Source organism: Mastigoproctus giganteus, chromosome 4 (genome assembly GCF_048544385.1).
Source record: "Mastigoproctus giganteus isolate SK-2022 chromosome 4, ASM4854438v1, whole genome shotgun sequence".
In the NCBI taxonomy this organism is placed as follows: domain Eukaryota; kingdom Metazoa; phylum Arthropoda; class Arachnida; order Uropygi; family Thelyphonidae; genus Mastigoproctus; species Mastigoproctus giganteus.
The window spans coordinates 45,207,742-45,223,319 of NC_143578.1; the positions used below are offsets into that span (position 1 = coordinate 45,207,742).

The window sequence follows — 15,578 nt, forward strand, 5'->3', positions numbered from 1 at the left end:
TTAAAATTTACCTTTAGAATATGCAGATGAAGAATGTAAAGTCGCGTAAATGTTGACACATTTGCCTAAACAACTTCTCAGTAAGCAGAACTGTAGTTTTAAGGTAAAAGAAACCTACTGTGTGCCTCCATAATTTGTACTTATTAAATAATTTATGTATTCATTTGGGCTAAGGAATCCTATGAGGGACATCTTGATGGTAATATGGCGATCCTGATGGTATCTCACTTTCACCACTCGCAATATACAGTTTGGAAGACTGGGACATCAGACCCTCAGAGGATGGGGTAGGTGCAAAACAAAAGGGAATGTGTTCTGAAGTAGTAAGGTTATCCTGCAATAGAAAAGCGTACATTGAACATTATACAACTTACATTATAAACATAATTGCATGTATATGCATATATTAACCTATTGCAGTGACAATATACCAAACTTATATGATAAGTAAATAAGTGACAGATCATCGTACTGATCGGAAAAATAATTTACAAGAAAATGAAAAAAAAATCCTATTGTTCAGAACAATGCTTTTCAGCCGTTTTCTGCCACGAAACCCTTTTGTAAATTCAAACTTTTCTGTGGAACTCAATATCTTTAAATTAAAATATTAATAATAAAAATTACAGAACACTTGTTGAACCCCCGTGTTACGCAGAACACTGGTTGAAAATTACTGGAAAAAACCAATGAAAATGGGTAGAGTAATATTTCATCATGTTATAGACTTGGTCTTTAAAATGAACCCTTGAAAAGAACCAGTAGGGAATTTTCAGTGTGCATTCTGCTGTCAACCAAGCTTTTTTAATGAACCCCACACCTTTAACGACTATAATTTGACAAGTGATTTCACTACTCTTTGCTCATTCGGAGAGATCTGAGTTAAAATTCTGTCAGTGACTGTAAAGAAATTTCTTATGAAGGGTTTTTCGTGTGGGACCACAGTTATCCGATCTCAGTAAAGATGTAGGGAGAACCCTCAGGTATTCTAGGTTTTTGAACCTGCTAAACATGTATATTAGCCTGTGACCACTTGTGTTCACACACACACACACACACACACACACACACTGACTGTTGCAGACTGTTACAGACTGCTGCGCCACGTCACAGTCTGAGGAGAAAGGAAATTATACTTTTCTATTAAGGGGAAAGGGGATCTACTTCAGCATCTCCTCCATTGGGGACATTTCTTAGGTCCTACCTCCACCTCCAGTACAGCTTTAATAAAAATTTATTTTTTATTTACTTTTATATTTTAAAAAGTTATTAGATTGATTTTAAAATAAGTTTTCAGATCTCCTTAAAAATGAGAGCACCACAAAAATTCCCCTGCCCCTCCAGGGTGGGACATCTATCTTTAAATTATTCTCTAAGGGCCCTTTTTTTCATTAACAAGCTTGTTTGAAAATGAAGTGCATACTCAAAATTCCTTGCTGTTGCTGCCGACATTCCTTCTTAATCCAGGTCTGGACCACTCCCAACATCATTTGATAAGGTTACTTTTATTTCCCCTCCTCGCAGTGCCATCTTCTTAATATTTCATCATGTGTTCCCTTTGCAATGACAGAGGCAAAGGTATCGCCAGTTTGTGAAGTGAAACGTTTGATCTCATCCCTCAAGGAAGGCAAGTGGAGTTTATAGAAATATTAATTAGTATTTTATGGTATTCCATCTGGTGGAAATATTGTAAATTCTTAGAGAATACATTAATTCTAGCATAATGCAATATTTAAAAAACAAATCCGAATAAATCCTCCTCTCGGTAAATCTAGTTTTAACAAAAGTAAAACAAATTTCCAATTCTTTCTTAGGCATTAAATGGAAACCAACTTACGTGTTTCATCCACCTATAGAAACTTGGTGTACTCAAAAAGGGACGAGGCATTCCTTGGTTAATATAAGGTTGAAAGCTTTGAGGTTGTGGCTCGGAAGGATTCTCCAATAAATTATGTAACTGGGCTATGTACTTAATTGCTAATCTGTAATAAAGTTTAATAAATTGTTTAATTATTAGTATTAAAAATGTTTGGATTTCAAAAAAAAATAATAATAATAACTGCCTGTTGATAACGTTTAATAGTAATGGTGAGTTTCTTATTTTTGGCCAGACTAATAATTAAGGAACAGAATTTTCAGATTAACCAGAATTGCATAAATTTAAAAAATAAATCATTGTTTCCCAGGATGAGGGCTGAAGCAACATGTGAACATTTAAACAACAACAATAATAATAATAATAAAATATATATCTTTCTTGGGTATTTATTATTTTTTAATATATGGGACAGTGATTTGAATTGGTGTAGCTACCCTGCTGGTAATGAGAGTCACATTCCCTGTTTTTAATTTTCTTCTGAGGAAATAATGGAGACCAAGTAGAGTTCAGATATAATGGAGATCAAATAGATTAAATAGTCCTGGCATCCTGAAAAGGAACGCTAGCACATCTGGACAATCGAATGTCAAAGTTTCACACAAAAAAGTACAGATATATATGGACATCAATGACACGTTCTACCAGATGGTCATAGTCAAAAACATTGTCGAGTTTAAGATTTCGGAAATTCATTGGTTTGGGACGAAAAAATAGCCTAGGAAAAGCGGGCATCTGTATTTTTAAAAATAGAAAAACAGAATTTCCAGAAGATTATAAAGATATTTCTATAATATATGAATATTATATTTTTTGCTGTTTCTGGCGCAATGGAAATATAGTTGTTCAATGAAAGAAATCACCTTACGACGGACATCGTGGAAGATACCTCGAATGTGTTTAAATTTTGATTACAATTGCAGCAAAACGTTGGACTACTTAATTAACGACAAAAGAGTATGAAAGAAGCCACATCCAGTTGCAGTGTTTCTTGTTTATTTTTTTAAAAATAAACTTTATTGTTTGAAAAAGAAAATGTTTGTTTATTTTATATTGATGAATTCATTTTGTTTTAATAAAAAGTTTAATAAATATTTTAATTTTAATAAAAATACAAAATATACAATTTTGTATCAATATGTTTATTATGCGTCTTCTTCTTCTTCTTCAGGTTCCGTGTTCAATTTGAACGTTGGAAACCAACATTTTCCAGCGAACTCTGTCTCTTGTTTTGTGAAATAGTTCTTGTGTTGTAAGACCCCCTGTCCATTCTTTGATGTTATCAAGCCACTTCTTTGTCTTCCTTTTGCTTTTAATCTTCCCTTGCAGGATTAGTCTCTGCAGGTCATATTGTGGGCCTCTTATAATATTCCCGAGGTAGGCAGTCTTTCTCTTTGCAATTGTAGTTATAGTGTCCTCGTGGTCCTTACCCTCTTAAGGACCTACTCATTTGATGACCCGATCTGTCCACGGAATTTTAAGCATTTTTCTGAGCGCCCACATCTCGAAGGCTTCCAGTTTTCTGATTTCTGCCTTCCGCATGACCCAGGTCTCACATCCATATAAAGTGCTCCACGTGTAGCATTTGGCCATTCGATATCTTTTCTGGAAATCCAGTGTCACAGAGGAAGTTCCTAAGATTCTTAAATACCTCTTTGGCCATACGAATTCTACTTCTAATTTCTAATTATGCATCATCATATTAATATCGAAATAAAAAATATATTGTATTCTTATATAATAAAGTGCTTATTTCTTTCTTTAAGCGGATAAAGGTCAACAACCCTGGCGTTACACACCACTAAGCCGACATTCCTGACGCTATCTTACGTCATTGTCACGTGGGTGGTTGAATTTCGTCTGCCATCTGCTTATTGCCTAATGCAGTAAATTCGAAATCCCATCAACAGTTTTACATAATATTAACTTGCCTCACATTTGTTTCTAATAATCTGTAATATTTTTTATGATCTTTTCAGTGACTCATCTATAATATTTTTTATAATATTTCAGTTATCTATAACATTTTTTAAAATCAAAATTGACTATACACTTACTAAATACACAAAGTGGATTAGCAGATGATAAACGCAAATATATACACACATATAACTGACATTAATATTTTTACTTTTATAAATGTATTAGAAAGAAAAAAAACAAAAAACATTGACGATTCGTGCTGTTTTAATAAGTAAATAAAATGAACAAATTAAAATGAGGCAAAACAAAGCTATAAAGCATTAAACCTTGGCAGCTACGAGGTATGGCAATAAAGTTCCCGGACTGGTGCTGTTGCGGTAATTTTGCTTTGAGAGTTTGAAAATAAACAGAAGTGGCATGTTGTAGCTCAAACTACTATCAAATAGATGGTGGTATAGAGATTGTACAGTAGGCTGATAGGTTACAAGTAACAACCAATTTCATTATTAGTGTCATCGTTCTACATCCCGATTTTGCTATGGAAATGAACAAATATCAAATTTTGCTTTAAACTGGGAAAAGCTGCAACAGAAATGTTAAAAACTGTTTATGGTGATGAAATACTAAGTTATCAGTGTGTTTGAATGGTATAAGCGATTCAAAGACGGACGTGAGGGTGTTCGCAAAGACCCAAGAAGTGGACGTCCGTCAACCTCTCTAAATGAATTGCAAAAGTTTGGGAAATTATTGCAAGAGGTCGTCGTTTGACCCTCAGAATGATGGCTGATGAGTTGCATATGAATAAGGGGACGATTTGTCAAATTCTGCAAGAAGATTTAGGGAAAATGACGGTCTATGCAAAATTTGTGCCGCGCAGCCTCGTGGATGAGCAGAAGCAACGAAGGATGTGATCATGCGAAGACTTCATCCATATTTGTCAAGACAATCTTAATTTCCTCCATTATATTGTAATTGCTGTTGTCATTGCGTTTTAGGAGCATCAGCGACTATGGTCATATTGATCCGCGTATACTTTCTGTAAATTGCGTTTGTTCTGTGGTCAGTTTTCTGTTTGCCACACGAAAAACCCGAGTTCACGGAGCAAAAACCATGCTGAGACCGACTAACTCAGCCACGTTGTGAAATAGTGCCATAAAAATTCTTCACATCGTCGAACTCTGGTCTTTTCCACCCGGTGCGGGGAGGACGGCAATTCTACCAACTGTGCTACCCACGAGGGCATTGTAACTGCATATGAGTGTTGGGTATTTCAGTACGACCCAGAGACAAAGCGTCAGAGCGTGTATGGACTTCAAAATCATCGCCAAGGCCCAAAAATTTTCGTTTATAGAAGTCCAGGATCAAGGCGATGATGGTCATGTTTTTTGACAAACAGGGTGTGTTTCGAATTCGAGAAAGGCAGTTGGTTCTTGTTGCACAACAATGTCCACGCCCATTCCGCACTTCTCGTGAAGACGTTTCTGAAAATGTCTTCACAAGAAGACATTCCTCTCCCGATCTCTCAAGAAGGCTTACTCTCCCAATCTAGCACTAGCGGACTTCTTCCTTCCCAAGGTGAAAACTGGACTCCAAGGAAAGAGATTTCAGGATGTTGATGACATAAATAAATACGTAACCGCCGAACTGAACGTCATCTCTTTGGACGTCTTCGCTGACTCTTTTCAGAAGCTTTTAAAACGGAGTAATAAGTGCATTCAATCAGTTGGTGATTACTCTGAATAAAAATAAAACCATTTTTCAGCTCCTTCATTTTGTGTTCTTTTTATTGCACCAGTCCGGAACTTTATTGCTACAACTCGTATTTTCAATGAACAGATCTGAGATTCGAGCGAAGTAATATTATTTAACCCTTAATATTTGGAAAGTTTTGAGGTCTGAATCCATGGTTTTTGAAGCTTTATTAGTCAAACTGTAAATCTATGGCAAATTTGTTATTGCAGTTGTTTCTTATTGACCTCTGCCGGCTTCTAGTAACTTATTTAATGACTTCCATGCTTGGGTTATTTGTATTGCAAGATCTTTATTATTTATTATTATTTTTTTATTATTATTATGTCTAAGGTGGCACCTAGACTTCCGTCTATCTCCACCTGATAAAGTTCACTTTGTGCAGAACCTCTGCAAAATAGACCTGTATGGAAGGTCTCTTCGCCATCAGGGAGAAGCTGTCACCTGCACAGCCGCTCCCCGTTGGCGAATAGACCCTAATGGCTGCCCATATTCACTTGGTGCTGGGCCTGGTCTTCTATTTTAAGTGCCTCATGCACAAAAATCCCGCACCCACCGGAAGTAGTGCTATACCGGTGGGTGCCAGCAATCCCGCTCCCAGGCTGCCCACACCTGACAGCCAGCAAAAAAAAAAAAAAAAAAAAAGAAAAATAAATAAATAAAATACATATATACACACACATAATATAAACAAACTAAAAGAAAAAAAAAACACAAATAATCAAAATGTATATAACCAAATCTTAATTAGTAATCATTAGATTATTCCAATGTCTTCTCCGTTGAAAAACAGTTACACAGAACTCTTGCAGTGCTTGAAATTTATCCTGATTATCAATAAGGTCACTTTCACAGCCACTAACTAAATTACCAATCTTCACTTTTAGCCTTTCTCTATGTTCAACATACAAACTACAATCATATAATAAATGACTCCAAGTCTCAGGTTGACCGCAAGTGCATAAAGGAGAGCTGACCAGACCAAAGTAATGTAGTTTAAAATTTAATGACCCATGGCCAGTTAAAATAAACGATGTTACCATAGAAGGGAAAAACCATTTGTTGTTACTATCATAAGTAAATTTAACTGTTGGAATAAACAATCTAGTCACCTCCCCAGTTGCACTAAGAGCCCATCTCTGTTGCCACATACCAATCAACTGTGTTAGAACATTTTTCTTAGCTTTAGCTATCTCTATAGTGACATCAGATGTAATATTCATGAAAGAAACCACTATGCCTTTTTTTAAGTAATAACAAAGGGCCCGATACACAATGTACAAGTCTAGAGGCAAATGCCCGGCCAAAACCTGCATAGCATTCGTTGAGACTGTTCTGCACAAATTAGAAATAACATAAAGCATTGAGCGCTGAATCGATAACAATTTCTGTTTAAATTTAACGTTAGTAACTCTGAAGTACCACACTGATGCTCCGTACGCAACTATGGGTAAGAAGACTGCCTTGTAGTATAAATTTAAAACTTTCCTTTTCAACCCCCAATCTGACCGTGTTAATCGAATTATTGCTGCACTAAATTTTTTAATTTTTTCGTGTAAGTAATTTAAATGTGGGAAAAACGATAATCTATCATCAATTCTTATACCTAGATATTTCACCTCAGATACTAGGGGAATCTGCCTCCCCTTAATTAAAGCTTTTGGCGGTCGCGCATAATTTAGTTTCCCCTTAAGAAGCATCATAACAGTTTTAGTTGTAGATATCAATAGTTTGTGCAGATCAGCCCACGACACTAGACTTTCTAATACCTGGGCCACTCTTATTTCAAGCACAGCCCTGGATTTACCAGTAATACATAAAACCAAATCATCTGCATAAGCAATCTTATGCAGATTTTCAATTGATTGTTCTAGCCATAAATTAAGTACTAAGTTCCAAAAAAGTGGGCCCAATACAGACCCCTGAGGACACCCTCTCGAAAGATTCCTATTAAACTGTAGAAGCTTAGCTTTCAGTATAATTTTCGTACAATACAAATAACTCTGTATCGTCCTATACAATAAGTCTGGACATTGCATACCCCTTAATGCAGACAGAATACTCTCATGCCACACCATGTCAAAAGCTCCAGTAAAATCTATAAAGATGGCTAACACATACTTATCCTCTGCCTGGTTGGTGAAATTCATGAGATCATTAATGGCATCCTCCGTAGAATGCCCTCTCTTGAAACCATACTGATAAGGCAGGGTCAAACCATTTTTATCCATGACTTGGTTCAATCTTAAAAATAACAATCTTTCAAAAACTTTGCCAAGATTGGCCAATAACGAAATTGGTCTATACCCTCTTGGGTCATTTGGTTTTTTACCCGGCTTAACTAACAGCTTGATCAAACCAACTTTCCAGATCCCAGGAAAGGTACCTTGAAGTAAGCATTTATTATACAAGTTTAACAAGATGTTAGGATAAAGCTCAATCATTTTAAGAACAGCGATATTCTCTACTAAATCGATTCCTGGGGCTTTGGAAATGTTAATTTTCTTAGAAACGGCTCTCAATTCCTCTAAAGTAAATAAGCTAATATCAACAGACCCAAAGTATGTTACATTAGAGTCCTTGATGCCTTCTTGCTCTGTTGTCTCCCCCCCTTCTTCCTCATGAGGAAACAACTCCGATGTTATTGCCTGCACTGTTGTAATCCAATCAGTTGTTTCCACTCCATTGACGATTACGGTATTCATTATCTCTCCAGGTCTTACTTTATTCATACTTTGAATAAAGTAAGACCTGGAGAGATAATGAATACCGTAATGTATTGCAAGATCTACAAACATGACTATTTTTAGGGAATTTCCCCCGTCCTCCAAAAAAAAACCTTCTGACAGATTAGGCTGTGTCATTTTTAATTCTCGCCTGCTCCAGTTAGTATTTATTCTCAATGAATAAGATCATTTTAAAATAATAATAATAATAAAACTTTTCGTCGCTGTCATACCAGAGTAAACTCGAAATTAAACTATTTAACGCCTGCAGGCCACCTGTTTGTTACCCTATTCTACTCTTAAGAGCTCGTTTTGTAACATGCATGAATGAGTAGCCGTTACCATTAATTATCTTACCTTTATTAAAAGCAAACAAATGTTATTTAACGAATCATTGGCTGCATGTAGATGATGAAAGCAAAACGTGCACCTGTGACTTTTTTTTTTTCTCTCTTTCTGTGAATAGACTAAACGGAGTTAAAAACGTGTGCAAAACAGGGTGGGAACCATGCTACCCTCTTCCAGAGATCGACTAATTTGCTGCTGTGTGGAGAAAAAGAAAAAAATAATAATAATAAATAAAAATAACACTCCTACCCGATTAGGACCCAAGTCTTTCATGCAGTGTAGAAGGACAATAATTACAACAAACGTGCTTGTCGCAAAGATGAGAATTTTGTACAGTATTTGTAAGTGTTAGATTAACTTCTGACAAAAAATATATACTTAATAAAAATTTTTTTGTCAAATATTAGCGGGTTTGTTTGCTACCCAACACAGTTAGTAACTAATACAAAGCTAATAAATAAACACAAACAGGGTCTTCTTGATTGTTTTTCTCCAATATCCTGTTCATCTCCATCTACAAGTTTAAAGAAAAATAATAAAAAAGAAACTAAGCAATAAATTCTTACCTAAGTGATTCTATTTTCGATAATTTCTTTCCTGGAGATTTGCAGAACGGAAGCTTTTCTCTAAGTAGGTCGAATGCGCGATTCATATCACGCATTCGACTTCTTTCTCGATCACACGCACTTTTTTTCTGTTCTTCTCTGGACATAGTTTTCTTACAACGGCCTAGCATGAAAAAAAAAGAAAAGAAACCTTCGTAAAGAGGTTGGTTGTGGTAGGGTTTTAGGCGCATTAGCAACTTAGATTATATTTGAGCCGTATATAATATGTTTGTAAATTGCGTATGTTCTGTGCCGAACTGGTTTTTTGCTGGATGAAAAACCAGAGTTTCAAGGAGAAAAAAACCATGCTACTCTCGCCGGACACTAGCTAACTCAGCCACGTTGTAAAAAACACCTCTAAAAGTTCTTCGCATCATTGACCGGATTCGAACTCAGGACTTTCCACCTGGTGTGAGGAAGATAGTGATAATACCAACTGCCCTATGGGTGTTGAAAAAGGGGTAAAATTTTTATACGTAAAAATTTTACCCCTTTTTCAATGGCCAACGTCTAGCTTTAAAATGAGTCAATATTTAGTCAAAATTAGAAGGTAAGTAGGCATACTAATCAAAAATAGTATAATTCAGCATGTAGGTACTCAATAATAACAGCGAGAACGTCTGAAAGACTTTGCATTATGGAATGAAGCAGAGCTGATATTAAGTTCGTATATGCTAGAAATAAATAAAAGCAACGTATTGCAGATGTGTGTTCCAGAATTTGTTGGCAATATGCTGGATAACTTATGCCTAAGTTATTTTTTTACCCATAGTCACCAAAAATAAATATTATGTCCTCTGGGTGACAAGATTGAAATACAATACGTAGTCAACATATTAATTATACAATAGAATAACGTCAGGGTGACGTCTTCTCTTTTTAAGGAATGACAAATTAAGAACACGCAGTCCTTAATTTGTCCAGATATATACCTGGACTAGCGTGAGGTACATACGATTAGGTATAGCTGTACACAGCCACACGCCAACAGGTGAACTGTTTTTTACCTATTGAGACTTTAATTTGGTCCAACATGTAGATGAACTCTTAGCACGCATCCAATGAATTCATAATACAGTACAGTATATGGAATAAGGCGTGTGTACTAATAATCTGGAGTGTTATATTTTTGACAAAATTTATATAATTATGATAATTTTTGAAAATCTAGGGGCCTAATTAATTGTGTAATGGTTAAAGTTATAATGAATTTGCCAAAGGGTGTTAGTAAGCGTTTTAATAATAATACTTATTATTGTTATTGTTTAAATCTGTAATTTAATTTAATGGAAATGATTGAAAGAAAAATTAGACTGGCAGGACACATGCTAAGAGAATCACCTGGACAAAGAACACTGACAGTCCTAGAGGGAAAGATCTTGGGAAAAAGATCAAGAGGAAGGAAAAGAAGAACGTGGTTTGACGAAATAACGATCTGGACAAGGTCACAAAACTACGTTGAGACCAAGAGGAAAACTTGTTGTGATAGAGGGGACTGGAGAGACATGATGCTGCACCCTCACATCGAGGAAGCCACATAAAGAAGAAATCCGTAATTTATAGAAGTATGAATTTAACAAAGTAGAGGACTGATTTTTAAACTCCGGAAACAGCCTGGAAATTGGGAGGAAGGAGTAAATAATTAGAGTTACAAAATCATTACTTGCACAAACTTGTAAGTGTCATGGAAATGGAAGTTCTGTATTCTTGTCAAACAACAGGACGTTCACAGTTTCACAGGTTATATCAACTTTGTTGAAATAACTAGTATTCATCTGCTGTAGAATCTTTAGCTAATTAAATTTAGAACGAAATTGTGCGATTAAAGATCCCTGCACAACTTTTCCTCAGGGGGTGCAATAATTATGGCTATGTCAGGTGAAGCAGGTCTAGATGAAAGCAGTTTTTCCAAAGTTGAAAATATTTGCTGTAATCATGATAAGACCACTCATTTTAGAATTCGGTATTCAATGTTCAGAAAACTATTAACAGTTCTTGGCAGTGCTGGCGACAGACAACTGAAGGGCACACCATGGATGGAGTATAGTATACGTGTCAGAACATTTTGCATCGTAACTTTCCGGTCATTAGCTCCAGAATTCCTGCTTCTGTCTACAAAGCGCAACAGGTGTTTTTTTTTTTTTTTTTTTTCTTTTTTGTTTTTTTCCCACTGCTACAACGTGCTCAGCAATATCAGAGTGGTTTGCATTTTGTTGATTGGGCAACCATTGAAATGAATGATGGTATTATGTTTCTTTTGTTAAGTGCAGCTGTTGGTAGAATCACTGTCCTCCCACAAGGGTGGAAAAAACCCGAGTTCGAGTCCCATCGATGACGTGAGGAATTTTTATGGGGCTTTTTCACAATGTGGCTAAGTTAGTCAGTCTCAGGCGAAGGTAGCATGGTTTTTTCTTCCAGAAACTCGGGTTTTTTTGTTAGCAAACAGAAAATCGATCTTAAAACACACGCGCTTTACAGACAGTACACAGAGAGCAATATGACCTTAGTTGCGGATGCTCCTATAATTTGGGCTATTTTGGTGAATTAGCTCCAGGCCGCGAATTCGAATGTATTCAGTCAGGTGAGAAATTTTTTTTTTCTTTTTTGAAGACTCTGAAATATCAGTGATATCTTACATATGCTGATAATTTCAAAATGTGCAAATCCTCACCATATGAAGTCTTGATGTACTGAGATGAAAGAAACCATGATAGCAGAGAAACCGGCAACAGAAAGAGAGCCTACATTTAGACTATTTTTCATAGGTTACTAAAATTTCGCACTTTGCCAGTAGTCCAGCAAGGTAAGCAAGCATCCTAATATTCTCTGAAGCGGTTTTCTAAAATGCGCAGGAGAGAGTGTGTTCAAATTTTGTCATAGGCTGATTTCATATCCATGAAAATCATCCATCTAAACCTTGCTGTTTCAGAGCGATCTATATTCTAAGATGTTTCCCAAATGCATTTTTAAGTATTAAGAATTAATACTAAATTAATATCACGAGTACTCCAGGATAAAACAACTTAATTTAAAGTTAGTCTTAATGGAAATAGCCCGCGAAGAAAGCGTGACTTTCAAAGAGAGGACTAAGTTTTGTAAGTGTTCATCTGTTGCAAAAAATTGGGTGTAATTAATTCAAGTCTATTGCCAAAGCAATGCAGATTAATTGTCAAATTAATTGTCAAACCAATTAATTGTCTATTGTCAAAGCAATCCAGATTAAATCCCCATAAATTGCTGACACAGATCCTTAACTCTTATTAAACTCATAACTTTTTTAAGAGTTTCGAGTTTCTCTTAAGAGTAATAGGTTTTAAAATCTTCTATTAAAGATGCACATCATTAATATTAAGTTAAAGAAATAAAGGACTATAGCGTACATATTCTTTTATTTTGCTCTGAAATAAAAGCTAGCCTGTTTTTTTTTAGAATGAATATTTTTGGTAGGAATATGAATATGTTTTAAAAGGCCATCATGCCCATTTAGTATTTTGTGAACAAAAATAAAAAATTAAAGGTATTTTATTATGCAGAAGATGAATCGTAGTCAGCGAGATAAATCTTGCAAGAAGATGCGATGAAAAAAAAAAAATGTTTCGTTAAGGATCACAAGAGAATAATCTCATTGAGTGTGTTTTCTGATCAGTTTTATTTTTTTCCTGGACAGAAAATCATAATTTCTAGGGAGAAAAACCTTGCTGGATTCGCCTTAGATCGACTAACCGATTAATCATGAGGGCATCTTTGGACTCGGGAGAGATTCCTTTGGACTGGAGATGTGCCAATGTATCGCAAATACATAAAAGCAGTTCTGAGAGTGAAATCGGTAACTACAGACCGGTTAGTCTGAGTTCAGTGGTAGGGAAAATCTTAGAGGCAATGATTAAGAGTGAAAGGGACATTTAGATAGAAATAACATTCTGAAGAACATACAACATGGTTTTGTTAAGGGAAAATCATGTTTAACTAATCTAGAAATTTTACACAGTTACTCATGAGCTGGGTGCAGGGAACAATTTCTATATTGTTTATTTGGATTTTAACAAAGCATTTAACTCAGTCCCTTATGAGAGATTACTGTATAAGTTGGAACATGTTTGGGATTAATGGAAAGATTCTAAGATGGATTGAAGGGTGGCTGCAGGGCAGAAGGCAGACAGTTGTGACCAATGGACAGTCTTCAGATTGGTGTGACGTCAGAAGTGGAATCTCCCAAGGATTGGTACTAGAACCACTGTTCTTTCTGATTTTCATAAACGACATCTATGAAGGGGTAAAAGGCATGATGTCAAAATTTGCAGACGACGTAAATATTGGTAGATTCGTTAATGATTAATGGCAAGCAGAGCGCCCTTTCAGGATGACTTGAACAGGCTTCAAGAATTGTCAGAAAAGTGACAGCTGTATTTTAATGCAGCAAAATGCAAGATCTTACACGATCCAACTCCTGTAAAGGAGAAATCACAAGAAAATTCATATCCCAAGTCAACAAATTCTACCCCAGGACCCTACATTGGTTCTTCCCAGGATTACATACTACATACCTACTAACGGCCATAGTGCCATAAATGCCAAGCTAAATAATATGAGAATTGTAGACGACACAAACTGTGGATGCGGAGAGTTAGAAACTTGGCAACACATAATGTATGAATGTGAATACTACGAGGATCTCCGAAGCATCCCGATAACTAAGACTACGTGCGTTCCCCGTAACCAGGAACACCTTTTACAGGACACCGAAGAAGAATACAAAGCGTTCAGTAAGTTCGCGCAGGACCTTTTAGCAAGGAGGAGGACATTGATGCGCTGCATAACAATGCAGGAGATTAACAAAGCAAACAGTAGACCCGCACCAAACGAACAAGAAAAGAGCAGTAAGGAAACTAAGTAAAGGAATATATGTATGTGACCTGTTTGTTTGTCATCAAATTGTCTCTGTTTTGACTACAGAAACTGTGTAAACAGAGCCTGAAATGCGAGCAGCCAACACCTAAGCAACTGCTGCCTGATGCCCGTTCCAAGGCACGTGGGGCCGAGCATAATCTACTATCTGCGCCTCAGTAGTGCACTAAAATCCCTCATCCACTGGAGGTAGTGCAATACCAGTGGATGCCAGCAATCCCGTACTCAGAATGCCCAGTCCTGAGGCCAGCAGAAAAAAAAAAATAATAATAATAAATAATAAATAAATAAAAATAATAAAATAAATAAAAATAATAAAAAAGATAATAGATAAATAAATAATAAATAAATAATAATAATAACAAATGAACAAAATAATAATAAAAAACACCAGTGGTTGACATCTCTGAACAACCTCAGAGATCAAAAGAATTCAAATCCAGGATGTCTGGTAGGTGGCACAGGGAACGGTTCAGCAAGAGTTTGTTGAATTGTCCAGTGTATGGTGCCCCTATCAATAAATCTTTACTGACTGAATACCAGGATATTTCTTACCCAAATTTGACTCTACTAAATAGAGAAGGCAATGAACAAAGAGGAGGATGCCTATGGCGACCCGACACTGATGACGGATACGTCTCGAATCAGCCTCATGTCTGATGGACCGGAACTGACTACTCACAATGCGCTGAGTAGTAGTACAAGATTTCCCACCAAAACCGAAATTAGCAAATGGAAGAACTGGAAATACAACTGAAGGACGACAAATACCAATACCGGAGACCAAAAATGACACTTCATCAGAGTTAAAAAAAAATAAAAAATATTCTTACCTCGCTCCCTATATGATCTACCTTCACTGCGAACATGTGCCGTTCTGAAAAAGGAATATTTAGTATCCATTTCACTTCCTCTACAATTAGCAATCGAAGGAACTGATATATCCAGCTGAGTACCTATTGGTTGTAGAGGTAACTGATAGAAATGGGTATTTTCATTTCTTGCGTCGACATGATGCGCAACCATGTCCATTTTATCATAAACACCATAATACTGATACTCCGGAATTTTCGAATGTGTTAGTAGGTTCGATGAGGATGGCACAGCAGGTGTGAGGTAGGTCAGCAAAGCTGTGGAGTTGTGCGAATTGCTAAGAGAAGGATCTAAAGGAGGTTCAGATGGTTGGACCCAATCAGCTTTCATTTCATTATGAACAACTTCCTGAAATGAAAGCGTATCAGCATTAGGAGTTGTAGAATCATGTAATTTATCATCTAAAACTTCTGTCTTCATAACCAGATGCGTAGAAGCGCATGTGCGTTCATATCCACACCTTACAGCATTGTAAGTCTCCTGACTAGGTTGGGCTATTGCACTTTGCCTGGAGTTACCTGTATAGACTCCAGCTGGGCTGTCACAATATGTAGACTCTTCAGGTTGAATCAT

At 36.3% G+C, this 15,578-nt stretch overlaps 1 protein-coding gene across 1 annotated transcript; it reads right to left on the minus strand.

The window, feature by feature from the left end:
* Positions 1–169: 169 nt before the first annotated feature.
* Positions 170–15,578, minus strand: LOC150086686 (uncharacterized). The gene is made up of 4 exons (XM_090372226.1): positions 14,966–15,578; positions 9,189–9,351; positions 1,838–1,982; positions 170–334 (listed from the first exon to the last, which is right to left on the minus strand). Exons 1-4 carry the CDS (start codon positions 15,576–15,578, stop codon positions 170–172), a joined length of 1,086 nt encoding a protein of 361 aa, XP_090228352.1.

Excerpts from the sequence above, each read along its gene's own strand:
- LOC150086686 (XM_090372226.1), bottom strand. The coding sequence starts at position 15,578 with ATGATTCAACCTGAAGAGTCTACATATTGTGACAGCCCAGCTGGAGTC. Across the intron at positions 9,352-14,965 it reads TAGATCATATAGGGAGCGAG|GCCGTTGTAAGAAAACTATG; the intron begins GTAAGAATATTT and ends TTTTCATGCTAG. Across the intron at positions 1,983-9,188 it reads TCGAAAATAGAATCACTTAG|ATTAGCAATTAAGTACATAG; the intron begins GTAAGAATTTAT and ends ACTTTATTACAG.